Source organism: Larimichthys crocea, chromosome I, assembly GCF_000972845.2.
Source record: "Larimichthys crocea isolate SSNF chromosome I, L_crocea_2.0, whole genome shotgun sequence".
Classification (NCBI taxonomy): domain Eukaryota; kingdom Metazoa; phylum Chordata; class Actinopteri; family Sciaenidae; genus Larimichthys; species Larimichthys crocea.
In genome coordinates this window covers 14569886-14589624 of record NC_040011.1, presented here as the reverse complement: position 1 = coordinate 14589624, position 19739 = coordinate 14569886, and the positions used below count along the sequence as shown (strand labels likewise).

Here is a 19739-nt window from a genome sequence, read left to right as displayed (position 1 = left end):
AGGCGGGGTTTAAAGGCGCGTGCTGCTATCGACTTCTCGCGAGGCTTTGTGGCTTCGGGTGACTTCCCGGTGTCAGTGCTGCGCTGTCAGATTAACTGGACGGTAACGGCGCGTTAACGGCGGAGGACTCCGGAGGGAAATGGCTAAAGTGGAGCTGACGCCGCTCAGACCGTGGGACGACTTCTTCCCGGGCTCGGAAAGATTCGGCAAACCGGACGGGAAAGATTTGGCCAAGTGGAACAACAGAGTTGTCAGCAACCTGCTTTATTATCAGACTAATTATCTGGCTCTGGCCATCGTTGTTTTCCTCATTGTCGGGTGAGTGGTGTGGTAACTTCACAGCAGCTGTTCACTGTTTATTAAACGGTGCTCACCTTTTAGCAGCTCGTCACCGTGTCTGTCTGTTATTGCCGCTGGTGGTGCAGGGTGGATGTAACCTACTTAAACAGGATTTAACATGACGGCGCAGACAGGATGTAGACTGTTGAAACGAGTTTAAATGAGTCCACAGTGAATGAAAGCTATTGTGACACACTGTTACTGTCATATCTTCAGCCTGGAGGAAAAATAATGAGACATTTTCATTGGTTATTAATATTATAATCCCAAATATGATGACATGGCTGAACTGTGGGGAGAAAAGAGGAGTTCGGAGCCAGTGTTGACTCATCCAAGTACAAGCACATGCACAAGAGGTTACCTCTCTGAAACATCTTCAGTTGTCACTTTGTTCTCACTAAATATAGTGATGCCCTGTCATGGTGTGTATATGTTGCTATGGTTATGAAGGCCTCATATGCCGTTTGTGTGGTCAGCTGTTGCACTGCAGATAGCACAGTTGTGAGAAAAAATAGCTTTAATCAGCTGCTCCTGTGCCCCTGGCAGGGAGAGTCCAGCGTTAGATTCATTTGTCAATGAGTCATTCCTCTAAAACCAACAAGCTTGGCGCATTGTGTTTCATAAAAAGTTATTTTTATCCACTTCAACCATGCAGGCTTTCTAAAAGTGATCAGCATGTGTGGCATTCATCATCATGCATCAGTCCACACACAGATCATCGCCAAACACCCAAATACAGTCCAGGCTAAAAATAATGTCATGATCTGTTTAATAACACTCATGATCCATGATCTGAGTTGCAGTCTTTTTTTCTCAGTTTTGAAATTCCCTGTGGACTGCAGCCAGGCTTGAAATAGCTTTTTGAATTTCTCCATTAAAAACAATATTGCATCAAAGACAGTAAGCAGGTTTCAAAATAATAGACTGAGCCGAAAGACAACATAATGACAAAATAACACTTTTAACACACTCACACCTCAGCTGCATAGTTTACAATACGTCCCCCAAGGGAGAGCCACCGGAGGTCAGCCGTCTAGTTTGCTACATCAGTCTATGGGGACCACCACCACCACCACCACCCAAACACATCATTAGTCAAAGGCCTACCATTAGTTTTCATACACGTTACAGTTTTTAATAACCGTGTGCTCTAAAAGCCTGAAAATGACACGATGCAGTGATCACAATGTTTTCGCTGAACTGGATTTCCTCACACAGTTCTCCTAGAACTATAACACAGCTTCAGGTACTAGTGCAGCTCCCACCTGAGGGGAACAGTCTTAATGAAGAACAGTCTGTTTCTGCTGTGTCAGCACATTCACTGTGTGTGACATGCAGGGGAACAAAACATATGACTCAGTAATCAATATGAAGTCACATGTAAACAGACACACCAGGCTGCTCACTTGATGTATGTGATAAAATTGCAGGAAGCAGGAAATGCAGCCGTGAGGAGGAGCTCTGAGATGGTGACATCTGATGATGAGGTTTGAGTTCAGGTAGATAGTTTTATGTTTTGTTTTATATAGAGTCAGAATTTCCAGTTGAATATTACGAGGTAGAACCTGGTTGATATAAACAGTGTTACTATTGCATATTCTGTCCACCAGAGGGTGGCAATGTGTTACTTTTCTCTGGTCACCATCTTTAAAAAATGTTAGAGGAATGTTATCAAAAATGTTTGTGTGTTTATGTATATAAATATAGACCAACCCTCAGAAACCCTTTTACTTTAATTACTGCTTCATGCAACGTTTTGATCACACACACCTTCATCAAGCCCTGACTTCTTTAGTTTGCTCCTGTTATCCAGGAGGAGCAGTGGTTGTAAAGCCAGATATCTCAAAGAGAGACAGAGTAAGCTGAACTTGTTTTGTGTGACAGGCCCTTACACTCCCTGAGGTCATTGACTGTAATTACACCATAGTCAAATTTGTCAACAAGTTTTGCTGTCCAAGGTGTCTGGTCAGGAAGAATGTAACAGTAGAGTGTGAAAATCTTTGCCCTGAATGAAATGACTGTAGGAGCAGGAAATATTTTCATTTTTTTTGCAACACAACTTCATTATGGCGGGTGTAAAATTTCCAAGACTGCTACGCCTGATAATTTTCTGGATTCATCGACGAATCACTTCACGTATAAAAGACGCTGTAAAAGATTTACATTAGAATTTCTTTATCATTGTTTTATTTGACCAGTCCAACAATGTTCAGTTCACTATCACATAGCACAAAGAAGAGCAGCAAGTCCTCACATCAGCCAAACTGGAACAACACTGCAGCATTTTAACTGTTCACAGTTGTTAACAACTGCAGACGGATTGTTAATTGACTCCTGGATTAATCAAATAAAAACAAATTTTTTATAATAATATTAATAACTTATAGTAATAACTTTTTATTTTGACTCTTGTTTGTGTCAACTATTTTAAAAATCTACAGTACAATTGTGTCTTAAAAGTCCATCCAAATAATGGAGAATAAAATGGATCCATTGACATAAAATGATACTGCTCTGTGCTCCCATCCTGGTTTAACAACACTGTGAGGCTAATGTGGGGCATGTTGTTGTACAAACGACATCTAACCACTTGGTGGAGCCAGTGACCACACACTCGCACACAAATGATCCTGCCTGCTCCACCTGGATCAGAGCAGTTTTTTTCAAACTGACCCCTGCGCTCTCTCTCACGTCTGCAGGTTCCTAAACCCACTGGGGATGTTCACAGCTATGGCCGTGGTATCGGGCGTCTTCTTGGGTTCAGTGTGGGCCGGAGAGAACAGAGCTGTGATCAACAACTTCAAGAGGCAGAACCCCACAGCGTTTGTGATCGCCATCATGGTCGCCAGCTACATTTTGATCTCTATGCTGGGGAGCGTCATGGTGTTTATGACTGCAATCACTTTACCTCTGGCCTGTAAGTTCAAGAAGATGATGTTGGACTGTCACATTGTAATGACATAAATTAAGAGTATACCTACAATGGAATATTTGGCAAGAAGGTTTTTAAATGATCTTTTATAACATAATGAATATCTTTGCAGAGTGTTTACACTCTTGATTAAGTGTTATGAAATTAACCTTAGGCAATACTTACTTTCAAAATCAGTGAAACATGTTTTGGAATGAGCGCTCTCAGACTCTGATGTTGTTTGAGTTTAACTTGAACAAATGTTTATAGGTTTGTTTTTGCCAGACATTTCAAACCGTCCCTTTCCCCTGTCTGCTTTTCTCAGTGATATTTGCACATGCTTCTTTTCGCCTACGCAACATGAAGAACAAACTGGAGAACAAGATCGAAGGAGCCGGACTGAAGAGGTCACCCATGGGGATTTTGCTGGAGGCTCTGGGTCAGCAGGAGGAGAACTTTCAAAAGATCCAGAGCTTTCTGGAGGGAAAACTGAAGGAGTGATTGGACTCGGCTCATTTTGATTTTTTTTTTTCTGGAATGTAACAAAATTCTGTAACTTTGTAATCTAAACCTCTCAAACTTTCCTTCACATGCAGTGTGCTCAGCTGTGTGCGTTTTGAAAGCTTGTAATCTGAAGGGCTTTATCTTTACCTCGGGGTATCTGTCACTCCACCCAGAACTTGTCAGGGCACTTTTCTTTCACAGTGATAGGGGCATCTCAGAGCTGCCTCACATCTCTGCTATGCAATGTGTCCGTGTTCCTGTGTAACACAGCTGCAGTTTTACCCAGGTATGAAATCTGTGTTTAATCAGCCTCCGAAACAGCCGTCAGCCAAGTTTAAGCTTGACTAAAATTGTGAAAGCGATGCAAGTGCTGCTTTGTAACAAAGAATTAAAAAAAGTGCACGCTCAACACGCATCACTGCCAAGCTTCTCTACAGGCTGCATTGTTTTTCGAGTTTTTGAATAATGTCTTCTCACGTAAAACTGAACAGTTTACTTAAGAACGCATTTGAATAGAAAGCAACCAAACTTATGTTCATGCAAACAAAACAGAGCCAGACAAAAGACGGTGTAACAACGTGATTCCAAGACACTGACGCAGATCACTGTGTCAATGTGAGGACTTCAAAGGGGTGTGAGGTCTTAACCCGTGGCCATCAGTATTCCTCCTGCACCTCTTGACTGTTTAATCTTGACAGTGCCCCCTGGGTGATGGATTGACTAACTTTGCCCCCCTCGCCCCCCAATGCTAATCAATGGGCTGCAGTAGATTAGAGAGGAGAGCTGAGCGACAGCACAGCGCTGAGCGGATTCATCTGCAGTCATTTACCTCCTGAACCTGAGTTAGTCGCTGTGTCAGCTACTTCAGCCTGTTTTTTATTATTATTATTGAATTCCATTTGAAATTGACTGCAGATAACCAGAATCCATCTGGAACATTATGCTTTATTATTTGGTTTTAAGTGGCGGCGTGTAAGTACTGGAGGGGGAACATGAAGATAAGAATGATGAGCATTAAAAAGTGTAATCTCTTCAGAGTGTCACGTTAACCCTTTGCTTTCAAAATGATATTTCCGGCATCATCATTTCTCCACAGTGTGCGATGTGAGGTATTTTTGAGCTGAGCCCTTGTGATGACCTCTGAACACTCAGGTGTAACAGTATTCCACTGGCTCTCCGGTTTAACTTTGACTCGAGCTTCAGGCTTTTCCCCTTCTGTGCTTCTTCACTCATGTATGTCCTCTCCCGTGGTGCTTCATCACCATCCACATTGTGCAACTTGGAAGCGTGAACACGAGCACCGGTGGCAACAAACTCAAACCGTGTCTCCCAAGTGCACAGTGGAGGTCCTTGTTCTGGCTGCTGCAGCTGTTTTAAGGATCCCACCAACACGTGTGCACTGCTGCACACTCAACAGGTGTGTGTTTTGTCTCCAACATACGTGTAATCCAGTACAAAACAACACTTATCCTTCCTTGGTGTTTGTGGATGACTCATGTGTCATTGTGAAACACTTATAATTTCAAAGTTAGTCTTTAAGTGAGGCAACAGAAGTCAGTGCATGTGACACAAACAAACCTGTGCTGTTTTTGGGCCAGCTGCTAAGTAACAGTAACACTGTTCTCCATGTGCAGGCTTCCAACATCTGCCTCCTGTTTAGTTTCCACAACACAAAGGCGTCGGACAGGGAGTAATCTAGTATGATACAATACTTAATATTGTTGGGACAGGCACACTTTGACAGCGCGCTGCCTTTGGCTTCACTCCTTCATTCCCACCCACCCAACTCCCTCCTCCTCAGCTTGCTGTGGGTTTTTTTGCTGGCCATACTGGTTATCTAGCCTCATAACTCAAACAGCTTGTCATTCAGCAGATCCGGCTGCTTGGACCAACACTACAGCTGATCATGTGACACAATAACGATGACCCGCTGTGACCTTTGCAGTCTGCAGTATCCTCTTCAACCTTCCCATACCCCCTGCACTGCAGGTCATTCATATTAGCCCATGAACAAGACTTGAGTGCATTTGGTCGATCCTCTAATCCAACTATCCACCCTTCATAACTTGTCCAAGCCATTACTCCCTGGAGTAAGGTGCATTTGCTGATCCCTGAGAATCCCCAGCATAACATGATTTATAGTCACTTTAATCTGAGCTTGGCTGTGCGCTATATGGCTGTGTCAAGTCCATATCTAAATTTCAGTACTGATAACAGAACTCGCATACTTATTCCAGTACCTTCCTTTGAGATGTATTAACATGTTTTTCTACAAAATAAATTATTGTATTGTGAAAGTCAGAGTTGTCGAATGCTAAGGTTGAAACACAAGCCGTGTGGAGAATTACTTTGCTTTAATAAAATGGTCAAGAAAATGCAAAGTATTTTGTACTATTACATCACCGTATGAAGTCAATATGTCAGAAAACATCTTAGCACCAAGTGACATAGCGTTTATATGGAGTCGCCTTATTGTTTCAGTCCAATCCAATTCACACTGCTTTTAGCATTGGTAGCTCCTTATCTAGCTCTTTGGGTGCTGAATGCTAACTACTAGCTAGTTGCTAACTCTGTCTGCCTTCTGTCTGGTGTTGGGCGGGCAGCTTCTTACAGCCTTTTTGCCAACAACAGCTACCTGCTACGATTAAAAACCACTAAAAAAAAAGTAGTAAAACCAAAACAAGCAGCTGAAAGGTGATAAAACGCACTGTGGAGCCGAGGGGAACTGCAGAGTCAGCAGCAGATAGTTCTCTGTGGGTTTGTTACTAACAGCAACTTCTTTGGCATTACATAGTTACTTAATTCACTGTTGATATATAAAAGTATTGATTAGCACAGCTTTAAAATGGAAACTCTGTTTAAAAAATAATTGAACAAGAGTTCTGAAGACAGCTTTCATTACTCAGCAGTTTTTGATACATGGCGTAACAACCACATTTTAGTCAGCACCAAAAAAAGTGTCAACTTCATATTATATGTGAAATGAGGGGAAAGTACATAGGAGTCTATTGTTTATGCAGCATGAGTGTCAGCTGGAACAGCCTCGCTTGATGTCTGGCTGCAGCTGGTGTGAAGCAGCACAGGCCCAGAGACAGAGGGAGACAGCTGGATACAAAGCGCCCCCCCCCCCCCTTCTCTTACTGCCCCGGGTAAGGCCAAGGAGCTGGAAGTGTCTGAGACCTCCCCTGAGCTCGCTCAAGAAGCATAACACAGAGGGGCACTGGAGCAAGAAAAGCTGCTCAACTGCGGCCTTCCTAAAGAGGCAACCAGTGGCAGGATACGCTTGTAGTGGTAGGAAACACATGCCGGCTGAAAGAAGGGAGGGAAAAGGAGGTGAAGGGTTATAGTGTAATCTACAAGGAGGGGGGGGCAATACATGTGTATGGCAGACTTCTATTACACAGATGCCTCCAGGGAGGGTTTGGTGCCATAAACACTAGCTTGTCATTCACAGGGAGGACAGAAGAACAGGTTATAGCCCATATTGGGTGTGACAGGTTTTAAAGACTGGTTTGGTTGGTTTTACGGCTTAAGGACACAGAAAACCAGCCTGGCAACACAGCAAAGCAAGGCGGGGGGAATGCACAGCAGAGCGGCGGAGCCATGCAGCAGGAGAGCATTTCTAAAAACAGATCATTTATTCATAATTAGCTCTCATCGTGACTGATTGCAGCTCCGTGTTCATTCCTACAAACTCCAAAGAAAGAGGAAAAACACTTGGATGCATCCAGCGCTCTGCAGTTATAATCCGCCTCCTTTAATGCACCACAGATAAGCAGTTTCCAACCCATTTATATGTGGAGAATGCATTTACTGTATATATTCCAGCTGACCAAGACCACCATCCAGCACTGCTGTGATAAAGCCTGCAGAGCAATAAAATATAAATGAGGCTTTAGGTTATTTAGCCATTTTCCTCTTAAAGTGCTAACAATCACTGTACAGTCTTCAAACCTCATTTCATTAATTGAACTGGCAGAACAACAGGCATCTAATTAACTAATTTAATGGATCTGAATTTAAATCCTGTACATTCCTGCACTCAGAGGGATGAGATTTTTTCTTTTGATTCAATTCTCCTGAAGTTTCTGCAAGAAGTCTGTGTACTGTTGTAATTAATAAATACAACCTACAAACCCAACAGCTGATTCAAATGGTTTTTTTTAATTCAAACAAATGCAATTATACAAATTACTAAGAACCAGCTTAACAACAATCGTTTTACTATATATTACATGCTTTTCAAATACATAAAAACGCTCTTAAAAAAAAAAAAGAAAAAAAAAAAAGAAGACAGAACCAGTGTATTTACAATAGGAACATTTACATACAGCTTCATTGGGAGCACCAGTCCATGATTTCCAGCATGGATGAAATAACCATGTTAAAATAAAATAACAAAACTGGAGTTCCTGTCTTCCTGCACCGACTCATCAGATGTGGCAGTGATGTCAACGTTAGTGACTTTAGGTAATACTCAAATGGCGTGACAGACGCATTTGGCTCAATTGTATTAAGTACTGACAGTGTGATAGGATGAATACTTTGTAAATGACAAACAAGAGTACTGGAAGCTCTGTGGCAGCTGCAAGCGATGCTATGATAAAACAGTGACTGCAGAATGTTCCAGGAAGTAGCCATCTTTTTTTGCCTCATTTTAATGAGTTCAATCCTTCATTTTGAAAATGTCCTAATCAGTCCTTGTCCAATCCTTCATGGTTACAGTGCTCATACGTGTGTGTGTGTCTTTCTCATTGTTCGTTGCGGCTCAGTATCCTCTTACAGAGACGGTTCTAGTCTTGGGTTTGTGAAGCCGGGCCTCTTTACAGAGAAACACTCGAGAACTGGAGTCTACATTCCCTCTCAGTCCACAGCAGGTCCAGGTATAGTTTCAGTGCACAAGCGCCATCACCACAAACACTCGCAATCCAGACATGTGGACGCTCCTGTGGGGATTTTGTTATGATTAAAAAACATTATGGCAATTGCATTCGAGAAGAGAGAAAATGAAGAGGACTTCAGTTTCTCTACAAGCAGAATTCCACCAAGTTTAGTTCCTTCATTCTTTGGATCCCCGCGTACACGCAAAAAGGTAAGTGCAGTCTAAGGCACAATGACAACTTGTCAAGGTGAAAAAATGAACACGGCATGCTGACAACTACACTATTGTTCCCGGTTTTGAGTCTTCATGCCAGTGAATCTTTTCTTCTGGCTCCAGGTTAGTGTTCATTTGGTTACCGATGTGTGGGTCCATTTGGCTGACATCGACGTACGATCTGTAATAAACACACAAGATTCAAACATGTTAGACAGACATCCAACTGTGTGAGCTTCACTGTTGAACTGTGAGTTCAGAATGAATTGACTCTGGGCTGTCAGAGTTCAGCTTTGTATTGCCAAGACCAGGAACTAATGTCAATATAAGAGACATTCATATTGTGAGTCACTTTGTGTGTTTCAGGTTTGTTAATGGAGTAAACCCAGAGTCAAACATTCTCACCCAACAAAACAGCAGATGCACACAGACATTATGCACACACATAGCGTTTAAATGCGACGATATTCAGGGGTCACATTTTTTTCCTCTGCCACACAAGTGCTCTTCCACCACCACAAGACATCAAGAGAAATAAAACAAGAATCAGTAAGAATAAATGATTTGGAGCTTTCTGTCAGTCCCTGCCACACATTAAAAAAAGACATCACCGTCACCATGATATAACCATGTGGGGAAGTTTTACACTCATTTCTCACCCTTTCTTCTGCGCTGTGACTGTGATTATTTGTGGGGAGGGGTTAATTTTCCTGGTCAGTAGGATAGGTAACAGCACCACACCTCACTAAAGGCCCCGCAGGGCACGCCATCCTATCACATCTCCGCCACTCAAACTCTGGGGGACATCTGTACATGAGAGGGGGGCAAAGGTCAAGGGTGAATGGCAGCACATGGGCAGAGAGCCTCTGCATGGGCCGAGAAGGAATGCAAACAAAGTCACACTGAGGCACACTGCAGAGAAATGTGACCACTGGATGGAAATATGGCAGCTGGAAGAGGAAGTAGGACAAGCATGTTGGTTTTTGTTTTGAAGCCATGCAAGTTACCTCATCATACATGACAACGGAGGATCAGTCAAACATCGCAAGAATGCACAAGTTCACTTCAAAACATCGACAAGCAGACTATGGAGTCACGTTGCAGACAGACAGGCTCCAGCCGTTTGCTGTTTACTTACTATGAGCTACCTTTCACAAAGGACACCTTACTGAGCCTGTGCCCTCTGGACGACTGTGGCTGCACAGGGCTGGAGGCAACCTGCCTGACCCGACAGCCAGGGGAGTAAGAAGAGGAGGGAAAGGAGGAGGAGGGTGGGGAGGAGGTGGAGGAGGAAGAACTAGCAGGGAAAGGGGCACAGCGCCTCTGGCCGTCAGGGCTGTGCCAGGAGCCCTTAAAAAGCTGGGAGGCGCCATATCTATAAGAAAGCAGGGGCCAGTGGACAGTTAGGGAGGACAGCAGAACCAGTCTTAAGCTGTGAGGGAGAAGTGACTGCTGGCTGCACAGATCCTATAATCCTGCTGCTGAACCAGGCTGTCATGTAAAGCAGATGGATAGTTTCTCATTTCCCAACTTAAAGGAGAAGTTGAAGCAAATGTAACACTGGCTGCACATCAGTCCACAGTATTGTGTTTAAAAAAGAATAAAACTAAATAGCAGCTTTGATTGTTTTTAGTTATTTATTCTGGGTAATTAAACACTAGCGCTTAGCTCTGGGATAAGAAGGATCAGGGAGTGGCTTATTGGATAAGGAGCTGAAGCCAAGCTGAGGTTTTTTTTTCTCACCTGTTGTGGGCGGAGTGGCTGTAGGGTGCTGTGCTGTAAGAGTAGGACTGTGGTGCATGCACGGGCGTGTCATATTCCAACATACCACCACCACTCATGTGGTTGTGCCAGTTTCCACTCGAGGACACTGGAGAAAACAAAACAGTACAAGTCAGCAAAACACCCACCTGCATGTGAAACCAGGCTCGACAACATAATGCACCAGAGAGTCTAACATATGGTGCAGTGATCTGACCTGATGAGTAGGAGGTGTTTCTGTTGCTGTGGCCGTAGGGTGCAGGCATGGTCTGATAGCCCAGGCTCTGCTGGGAGCCTCTGTCGTAGTCGTAGTTGTATGCTGGCTGTTTGTATGCAGCGTTGCGTTGGTACCAGCCTCTCAGGTGTTCTGCTACCAGAGCCTTCTGGATGTTCTTGCCAACGTGCTCATTGCTACGGGGTGCCGGGCGGTTCCTGGGCGGCCGCAGCGTGGCATATGGGTTCTGTGACATGCCGTCCATCTCGTCGTTACCATAGTGAGCATGCACGTCGTGGCTGTGGTAACCTGACGGGGTTGGGTGGTAGGCAGGATTGACGTTATAGTGTCCCTCCATCTCATTGTCATACATGTAGCCTCCATTAGTATAAGGTTCTGGGTCTGCGTAGCTGGGATAGCCTGTGACGTAGTAGGCTGTCGTGGTGGGTCGGGCCCGTGCCTGGTAGGCGTAGCAGCGGGTGTCTGGCTGAGCCAGGTTGGGCATGCTGCCTGTGTTGGCATACAAGTCTTTTCTGTGGCGCCCGCGAGCTCTGCGTCTGTGGTTGTGGTTGCCAGGGATGCTGTACTCCACACTGGACTGGCTCGTGTAGGAGGAGCCGTCGTCGAGGACCTCTGTGCTGTTGCTACGTCTGGCTTGGGAGAAGGTGAACGCTGGCACAGGAGGTTCCATCTCTGTCAGGAACTGGGACTGGGACTCCAGACTGCCACTACGCTGGCGGAAATGCTGCGGTGTGTCCTCTGATCTATAATTGGGAAACAATTTATTGAATGGCTGTGATTTGACTCACATATACACCAAATCAGATATTCAAGAGAAAAAAACAGAAATCATAGAGAGATACACAGTCAGCCTCTGAGGCTTTACCTGAGCTGGGTGCTGCTGTAGGCATTTCGTGTGAGGAGGGGGGTGGGGGGCATGCTGCGGGCATCACGTGGCTGTCTGGAAGCCGGTTTAAACGGGCTACTGTGGCTGGATAAGGCATCGCGGTGACTGTAGTGATGGGATTCCTGGACTTGGCCATAATTTAATCTGAAACACAAATAAGAAGTATTTTTGTGCCGTTCTCCGCTTTTTATTGAAATAAACACCGACACTGCTCACTTGCTCTGAAGGAGAACACAAAAAATACATCTTAAAAAAAAAAACCACCTCAGGTTTGCTTGAATGCAGCATTTTAATCACCATCATTTACACCTGAATGATTGCCATTACATACTCCATTGATCTTTCTTTTCATGCAACGGCAAGCATAATGACTGTTTCAAATGAGGGCAACACATCACCCATATCATCTTGTAAACACTTGCGAAGTAGCTGCCGTATAAACTAAGGTTCCAGAGCCACTTTCCTGTTTCCCTTTTCCTCTCCCCTCTCAGCTTGGAATTGTTGTCTGCTTCTTCACAGGCAGCGACATGTTCTTTTCCATCTATTTTTAAAGGCTGGTGCGTTGGGCTGATAAGAGGGAGATTGTTGGAAAGGCAGGAGAAGGAGGGAGGAGGTGACTGGCAGGAATGCAGCTCTGGATCTAAGTCTACAGGTCTGTACTAGCTCCATGCTCTCGGGCCTCGAGAATAACAACCGCCATACGCACAAACTGGAAATTAAAATATCAGTATGTTTTTACCTGCTGTCGGCATGCTGGTCATTGGCAGAGGATCGTCTGTCTTTGCTATAGTGGATGTCCAAAGTTTCTGCGTGGTGTGGTCTTGGGGAATACTGAACCGATCTGGAGCGCTGCCTCTGGGAAACGAGCTCATCATCTGGGAGATAAAAGTGATGGCTTGGTTAAATTGGATCTAAACTGCAGTCAATGAGGGACGAGGGAGTAAACACATGAACAAAGAGAATGGCTCTGCCTGGGCACTTACCATCATCCAGAGTGAGGCTGTCAGATAGAGAGCTGAGGTCTGAAGGGTTGACATCATCTGATAACAGAAGAGAGAAAACGGGCCTCAGATATTCCACATTTCATAGAAAGTGACTTTAGATTATAGATTTTCAAACATTTACCACTGATTGAAAAATTCAGCTCTTAAAATTAATTTAAAGCTTGGATACGCAAGAGAAGCAACGTCTGTGCTGAGTTTTAACTGCACCTACCTGCTAAGATCAGTGAGGCTCTCTGGGTGGGTTTCTTCCCTTTCTTGATCCTGTAGGTGTTGATCTCCTTTTCGATCTCCTCCAGTTTCCTCATTGCATCCAGACAGTTGTTCCTCCTCTTTTTCTTCACAGTCTTGCAGAGGTCACCCTCATTGGATAACTTCATGGCTGCTTCCACGATCTTTTGCTGCAAAGCGAACCTGCTCTCCAGATTCCTCAGATGTGGGTCCTGCAGGGAGAACACAGCACGCTCACAGTTAATGGGGGAATTTCCCAAAAATAAAGACAGAGCCGGTCAACTGGCGGTACAAAAAAACAGACTTCAAAGACACAATATGGAATTTATCTAAAAACAATAATTTTCAGTGTGCTGACATGTTCATGTTCACATGTAATCTCATTCGTATTCAGCTTTTCCAACTGAAACCAGCTACATCCAATGTCTCCCTCAAAGCATTACACGATGTTGGCCTCAAAACACATGTTAATACACTCTTAATCCTCATCTCATGTAGTCAAATGATTAAGATGATCTCTAGGTAAACAAACACTGAGTGTACTAACCTCATCATAGGGGAAAAGGTCATCTAGTTTGAAGGCTGTCCCCACACGACGTCTTACTTGAGGAGCCTTCTCACCTGTGGCCAAGGGATAGTCTTTGGGCAAGCGGCCAGTAAGCTCCTGCAAATAAGAACATCAACCAAGAGTGAGGTCAGAGTGTGCACGTTTTAAACGGCCTCTGGGAAACAACAGAATAAAAGAAACGCTTACAGCTTCTCTCATGCAAATCTTCTTCAGTTCCTCAAGTTTCTTTGTCAGTGTGTCTTGAAGTTCCTTCTCTTTCTTTTTCAACTCGGCAACCTTCTCTTTCTTCTGCTCCTCGCTGACCTCAGAGTCAGCAGAACCTGCAATATACACGTGTTTGATTAACTACAAATTATAGCAATAAATCATCATTTACATTCTGGCATGGTACAAAAAGCCGCTTGCTGATTAACTCTGTGTTTACCGGCTGAGATCAGGCTTCCGTTACTGGCCATGATAAGCTGGTCTTTGCTCTCAATGCTGGAAAGTTTACTGATCCGCGGGGCACAGATCTCTGTGAGGTCCATGGCGATGTCTCCTGAACTTCTGGTCGTGGTCATATTTGACTGTAATTGAGGGAGGAGACTGTTAAGGAAAGAGGAAGCTGTGACAAGGTGGGGGAGGGAAAAGAGTAGTGAAGGAGGGATTCTGAGGATTTCATTTTAATGATAGCGCACTGCGATAGTGGCGGCTCCATTTGCATGCCTGGTACTCCAAGCGCGCCGCTCTCTCATCAATCAGCGTGGGCTCTATTCCTGGATGAACACTGACACACCATCTGCCTTCGAGGCAGACAGTGGCTGAATAACCTCATTTGACTGCAGCCACACACACTCATCCATCTCCACCACGAAATGCACATCAAACATTACTCATAGTGTGTAATAGCGCTGATACTTGGCAAATAGGCATCGTAAACACAAACACATGGGCCACTAGTGTGCCTTCAGAGCATTCACACTCATTTTAACGCTCACTGAAGGACCAAGGCTGTGAACACACTGTGCCTTCTTCCATTTATTCTCACCACTGCGGTGATAAAATCATGCATCTCTTCCAAACTTCATATTTTATATAAGTAGTTTTCTTTGAGGTGAATGTTTCCTCCTGAGGCACAGATAAGGCAAAAAGTGATAATAAAAAAAAAATGATTACAAGCTCCTGTGCATTTTCAATTTCAGCCACCTAACAGCCTGTTACTTCAGGCTCAATAGGTAACAGCAGTACTGTTCCTTTTAAAGTGAGGACGTGACAATTGCCCAACATACGGCTGACCAGCATGGGACCTATTTACATTATATCTGAAGGTCTGGGATATTCCACTGCCAAGATATTTACACAAGTCACAGGGATGGGACATGGATCAGGCAGTGCATCACATGATGAGCAGTCACTGTTACTACAGCAGGCTGTAGTGCTTGCACAATAACCTTGACAGAACTTCGGTACAATGGAAAGATGACGAGAGGGACAAGCGTTGACCTGTCCAGAGGCTGCTGAAAATAGGTAATCGAGGGACATTACTTGACAAAGTGGAGAACACAAACAGTGCGTGCATCAGTCATTTGCAACACCTTTTCCCTGCCTCAGCTCCCAGACACGCACAAACACAGGCTGACCCTGATCTGTAGATGGGTCACTCGACACAAAGCAGGCTCTCTACACAGGTCAAGCATCAGTGTGAGTATTAGACAGTTTCTCGGTTGGCAGGAAATGTAAACAAAGTGAGGCAAATGGTTGAGGAAAAGAGAGACACTCACTTTGCTTTGCTTCCTGTCCAGGTAGAACTGGTGCTGACTGATGGCCATCACCCAGATGGTCTTAATCAGAGAGTGGCTGGCATACCACGTGTGAATAACCAGACCAGTCTGTCCGAACGTTCGCTTGGTCACTGTTCTTCTGTAGAAGATAATGAGACAAACACTGAGCACTTCTGTTCAATAACCGCATACAAAAACTAAACAGTTGATGGTGGACACACAGGGCTTTAATGACCATAAAACTGTGTTGGGCAAAGATTAGAAAAGAATTCAAATAAAATCATCATCCACTTAAACTTGTGGGTGTTTGTGTAATAATATACTGAAGAGGAGATGAGCAGTGACATCAAACTCATTTTGAAACGGACAGTGGGATTTAATAAGAGCTTTGGAGGCTGGAAGTGCCACATTAAAGCCTGTGTGAGGAGCAGTGGTCCGATAACAGCTGTAGAATAATAAAGTGGCCCCCGAACAGCAGGAAAAGACTCATTTCACAAGCAGGTTACAGCTATTAACATGGCGTCCTTAATGGGCCACTGGCCACAGATGCCCTTCAGTGTAAGGTGTAGGGATGAGGACGTCGGAAGCAAGAGGGCAGCAGCTAAAATGGGAACACTTCAAGAACATGGAAAGGACCTGTTAGGGTCAGTAAAGATAAATGAAGTGGTTTGCCTCCTCTGACCTGTGTGGGTCGTTCACTTCCACAGCAAATTTCTTCTCGCGGAAATACAAATTCTCCAACTGCTTCCACTGAAACAACTGCAGAGAGAAATACAGTTTTAGCGGAAAGGAGGGAGGGGAGAGGTAAGGAGATGTTACACATTGCTGAATACACAAGCTGACACAGGACTATTGATTAAACGTGGCTTTACAACACATAAACAGAAATGGCATCGGATACCACAAAAGCAGCAAAACACACATTTGCATCAGTTCACTCTGAAAAGCTAGAAGCTTTCCATACGCGGGAGGTCAATCCCACAAAAAGACAATTTAACGGGCTGTCAGGCTTCAGCCACAGCAGTCTGCCTTTTTAACACATTTTCATAGTCAACTTGCAACATTAGCAGAAACAACATAACAGCTGAATGCTGCTCCACGGGACGGTTAGTCAGGTACAGTATAGGTTGGGGCTAACACAGGGGCAATTATAATGCTGCTGCAACAGCAGGGACAAAACCGTGCCAGGCAGCAGGCCAGCTACTCATTTCATTCTGCTGAGGAGGAGGCAGGACTTGTGTGTGTCAGAATGAAACATCTGCTCCACTGATACCAGGCTTACTAAACAGATTTGGAGCCACTTGCCAGTGAACAACTCTTCCCTGCTCTCCCATTGACAACAGTGGGGCTGAGATAAATGCAGGAGAACATTTTTAACCAGGGTTTTACCTGATACTGACCTGGAAAGAAAATAATTTGAATTACTCCAAACTACAAAGACTATATTAGACTTTTTCTTCCGCCCTGAGTGAAAAATTGCACCTAGGGTAAGAAATCACAATAAGCTGACACATCTCCGCTTCCACTGGGACGAACATATTCGCAGAGCCTAAATTACACTCAACGAACCAACTTGAACGCACTCCCTTTACAACAGCGCGGCTCGCTCACAGACAGCAGGTACTAAAGAGAACACTTAGAGGAGTGTGAGGACAAAATCAAACATTAAAAGCCGCTGACTATTTAAAAGAGCTAAACAGGTAAATAGGTGGACACAATGAAGAGGCTTACCGTGAACAGTATTATTGTGCTTATCAAATCCCTGCTGAATTCTCCTGGGTTTGTGTTAAATCCTTTGACTTTGAGTTTCCCACAGGGCTAGAGCTTCCTCGAACAATACTCTCTCTTGTCTGTCCTGGAGCCAGATAGGTGTTGCAAGAGTTTCAGCTGAGCTGGCCACGCCCCTTTAAGCAACCCTCCCCCTGTGACATCACAGATACCTCACACTGCATTCAAGGCTTTTGTACTGCTCTGCACCGCTTGCTCTATCTCTCTCTCTCTCTCTCTCTCTCCCCCCTGCTCACTTCCTTTTTAGTCAGACCAGATGAGCAGGTTGTTGTAAGTATTTGCTGGGCATGTTTTTTTTTCCTTGTTTAAAAGACATTTCATCTTTGCCCTACTTCCTGTAACTCACAGATAAGGGGTCAATCCCACACTTTGAATACTCCATTTCCACCTAGGACGCTCTCTGCTTTTCATATTGTAAATACCACACAAAGCACTGCTGTATAGCTGAATCTACTTTAACCATGTCGCCCTCCCCACCAGGGCAAACATGTTAGGAATCTGTTACTATGGTCTAATCATTAATCGCGAGCTCACTTTCCTCTAAAGGAAGCACTCTACAGGCCACTTAACCAGGCAACTAGATGCACTAACACTAGCCAGGAAGCATGATGGCTCAGAATCTCAGGCTTACACACTTTGACAGAAAGCCTTTTGTATGGGTTTGAGTCACTGAATGTCAATGCATGATTTCTAGTCAAAGTTTGACAGTGGTCAGTGTGCCAGTGAGCATGGTACTTGAACAATGGGAACTAGCCGGCAGGACACTTCCAAAAAGTTCAAGCCATTGTAAAGGGGATCTGACGCTAATTACCACCTCCTAGTCGCTATCACTGGCATTTACATTGTAACAACAGATAACAAAAAGGTCCAGGCAATAAACACACACTTTCACTGGATCAGTCCTCCTATTAGAGAAACTCCACACCTGTGTGCCAGCACATAGATGAAACTAAGGAATCTTCTGTGACTGCTGCTGAAGCCAATGCGGAAATATTTCAAGGATGTGACACACCTTGATCTCAACAATCACAAGACTGCAAGCAGTCCAAGAAATCGTTCTGCACACAAGCAGGTCAACATTGCAGGTGACTCATATCTCCTACGTAGAAACAAAAGTAACCAGTCTTCGAGCAGGAAGCACACCAGCTTGACAGTACACTCATGACTTGAGGGAACACACAGAATTTCTCCATCTTCATATCTTTAGTATCTTTAGTATTTACGTCTCCCTTGTTTTTGCCAAACGTCTCATTACAGGCAGGTGGAAGTGAGCCAGAAATGCCTGTGGTTTCAGATGGGATCAGGCTGTTCAGATCTAGCTCACACCCACAACTCAAGGACCCCCAGGGCCACGAGTCTGCAAAATCATACATGGATTAAAATGTGTCAAAGGCCCTGACTCACACGGCCGTACAGAAAAAGATCCACCCCACCCTTCACATAACACGTCACATAGCAGCTCTGACTGGCTGGCAACACTGTATGTTTCCACAACATGACACAGAGCTTAAAGTTGTGAAAAGCTGAAGAAGACACCGGAAGGAGCTTTATCCTGTTTGGACTCATGATTGGGTGAGTGGGGAGAGGATCTGTTTCCATTTCATTTCAACTTCCCCTTAGCTTTCTTTCACTCATTCAGGTCTTTGAAGGCTGACACAGTCACCCATAATAAACTGAAGATTTATTTTGGTTCTGCTGGCTCATCATATATGTGGACCAGCATGTGGTCTTAAAGACTCCCATCCCACTGTGAGAGAGAGAGTGACCAAGAGAGACAGAAGGATTCCTGGTTTAATTCAAGAAAGAATCAAGTCTTGGTTTACCATCTGCTCCAGTCCCATCATCAGTCCTTTTGTTTCTCATACTGAAACGTGCCTCATCCTCTTCTCTCCTCTCTTTTTCTCCTGTGCCCTTGAGATGTTTGGTATACATAATATATATTCAACAGCTCTTATATAAACGTCATCTATACATAATGGAAATGACACATTACTAAATGTGCTACTTCTCTTAAACACAGCGGGGAAAGTGGGCCTTTGAGCTTCAGGCTATTCAACATGGACTGATGAAACGGGCATGCATGCAGAGAGGATAATGTGAGGTTAAGCTATTGTAGCTAAAATATTTTTTTAAAGTTTAAAAATATATAGTTTAAATGCACAACTGCTGACCTCCCACCAGCACCACCTCTAAACCCAGCCCCCAGCCTCCCTACACATAACAGTTTTGTATTGTTTGATCAATTGTGTTCCCTCCAGGACACACACACACACACACACACACACACACACACACACACACACACACACACACAGATTAACATAATGAATGTAGCATGCTGAGAAGGGCTGGGCGGAGGGCAAGGAGGGATGGGCTGGGTTGAATACAGGGGCTGTGAACTAAGACAGGAAGGACTATCAATATTCACCAGATACGGAGGTCTCCCCTCAAGGCAAAAAGAAAAGTCATACACTTCCACGTCAGTAAGACGACAAAAAAGGTCATTTAAAGAGCCAACATTTTTTACCACAACAGGAAGCTCTTGTGACTGTCCCCTTCTTGTGTGGAGGAGTTCCTCCTAACACCCTTACACCCTTGTTGCTGTCCCCCAACTCCAAACACCCACCCATCCACTTGGCCCAGTCCCAGAGTCCTGCTGC

General features: G+C 44.4%; 2 protein-coding genes across 6 annotated transcripts in view; one reads left to right on the top strand and one right to left on the bottom strand.

Annotated features, from left to right (window-relative positions):
- Nucleotides 1-39: 39 nt before the first annotated feature.
- On the top strand, nt 40-6051 carry arl6ip5a (ADP-ribosylation factor-like 6 interacting protein 5a). Its single transcript, XM_019267334.2, has 3 exons — nt 40-318; nt 3039-3256; nt 3576-6051. Exons 1-3 carry the CDS (start codon nt 140-142, stop codon nt 3749-3751), a joined length of 573 nt encoding a protein of 190 aa, XP_019122879.2. The 5' UTR covers nt 40-139; the 3' UTR covers nt 3752-6051.
- Nucleotides 6052-7897: 1846 nt separating this feature from the next.
- frmd4ba (FERM domain containing 4Ba) overlaps nt 7898-19739 on the bottom strand; it is a 46977-nt gene continuing 35135 nt past the window's right edge. For 3 of the 5 annotated variants that reach the window (XM_027281806.1, XM_019267306.2, XM_027281810.1), the window contains 13 exons: nt 15974-16050; nt 15292-15430; nt 13956-14097; nt 13718-13851; nt 13511-13627; nt 12947-13175; nt 12715-12771; nt 12471-12606; nt 11711-11875; nt 10828-11588; nt 10593-10719; nt 9988-10224; nt 7898-9030 (listed from right to left, as the gene is read on the bottom strand). In XM_027281806.1, coding sequence (XP_027137607.1) covers nt 9030; nt 9988-10224; nt 10593-10719; nt 10828-11588; nt 11711-11875; nt 12471-12606; nt 12715-12771; nt 12947-13175; nt 13511-13627; nt 13718-13851; nt 13956-14097; nt 15292-15430; nt 15974-16050 — 2322 coding nt within the window. In that variant the 3' untranslated portion in view covers nt 7898-9029. Of the gene's footprint in view, nt 9031-9508; nt 9657-9987; nt 10225-10592; nt 10720-10827; nt 11589-11710; nt 11876-12470; nt 12607-12714; nt 12772-12946; nt 13176-13510; nt 13628-13717; nt 13852-13955; nt 14098-15291; nt 15431-15973; nt 16051-19739 lie in introns of all 5 variants that reach the window. The other 2 variants (XM_019267309.2, XM_019267308.2) reach the window with 2 other exon arrangements.

What these genes read in the sequence shown, in the direction of transcription:
- arl6ip5a (XM_019267334.2), top strand. Translation starts at nt 140, where the DNA reads ATGGCTAAAGTGGAGCTGACGCCGCTCAGACCGTGGGACGACTTCTTC. An exon ending in GTTGTTTTCCTCATTGTCGG is followed by an intron (nt 319 to 3,038) that starts GTGAGTGGTGTG and finishes TCACGTCTGCAG; the next exon opens with GTTCCTAAACCCACTGGGGA. An exon ending in AATCACTTTACCTCTGGCCT is followed by an intron (nt 3,257 to 3,575) that starts GTAAGTTCAAGA and finishes TGCTTTTCTCAG; the next exon opens with TGATATTTGCACATGCTTCT.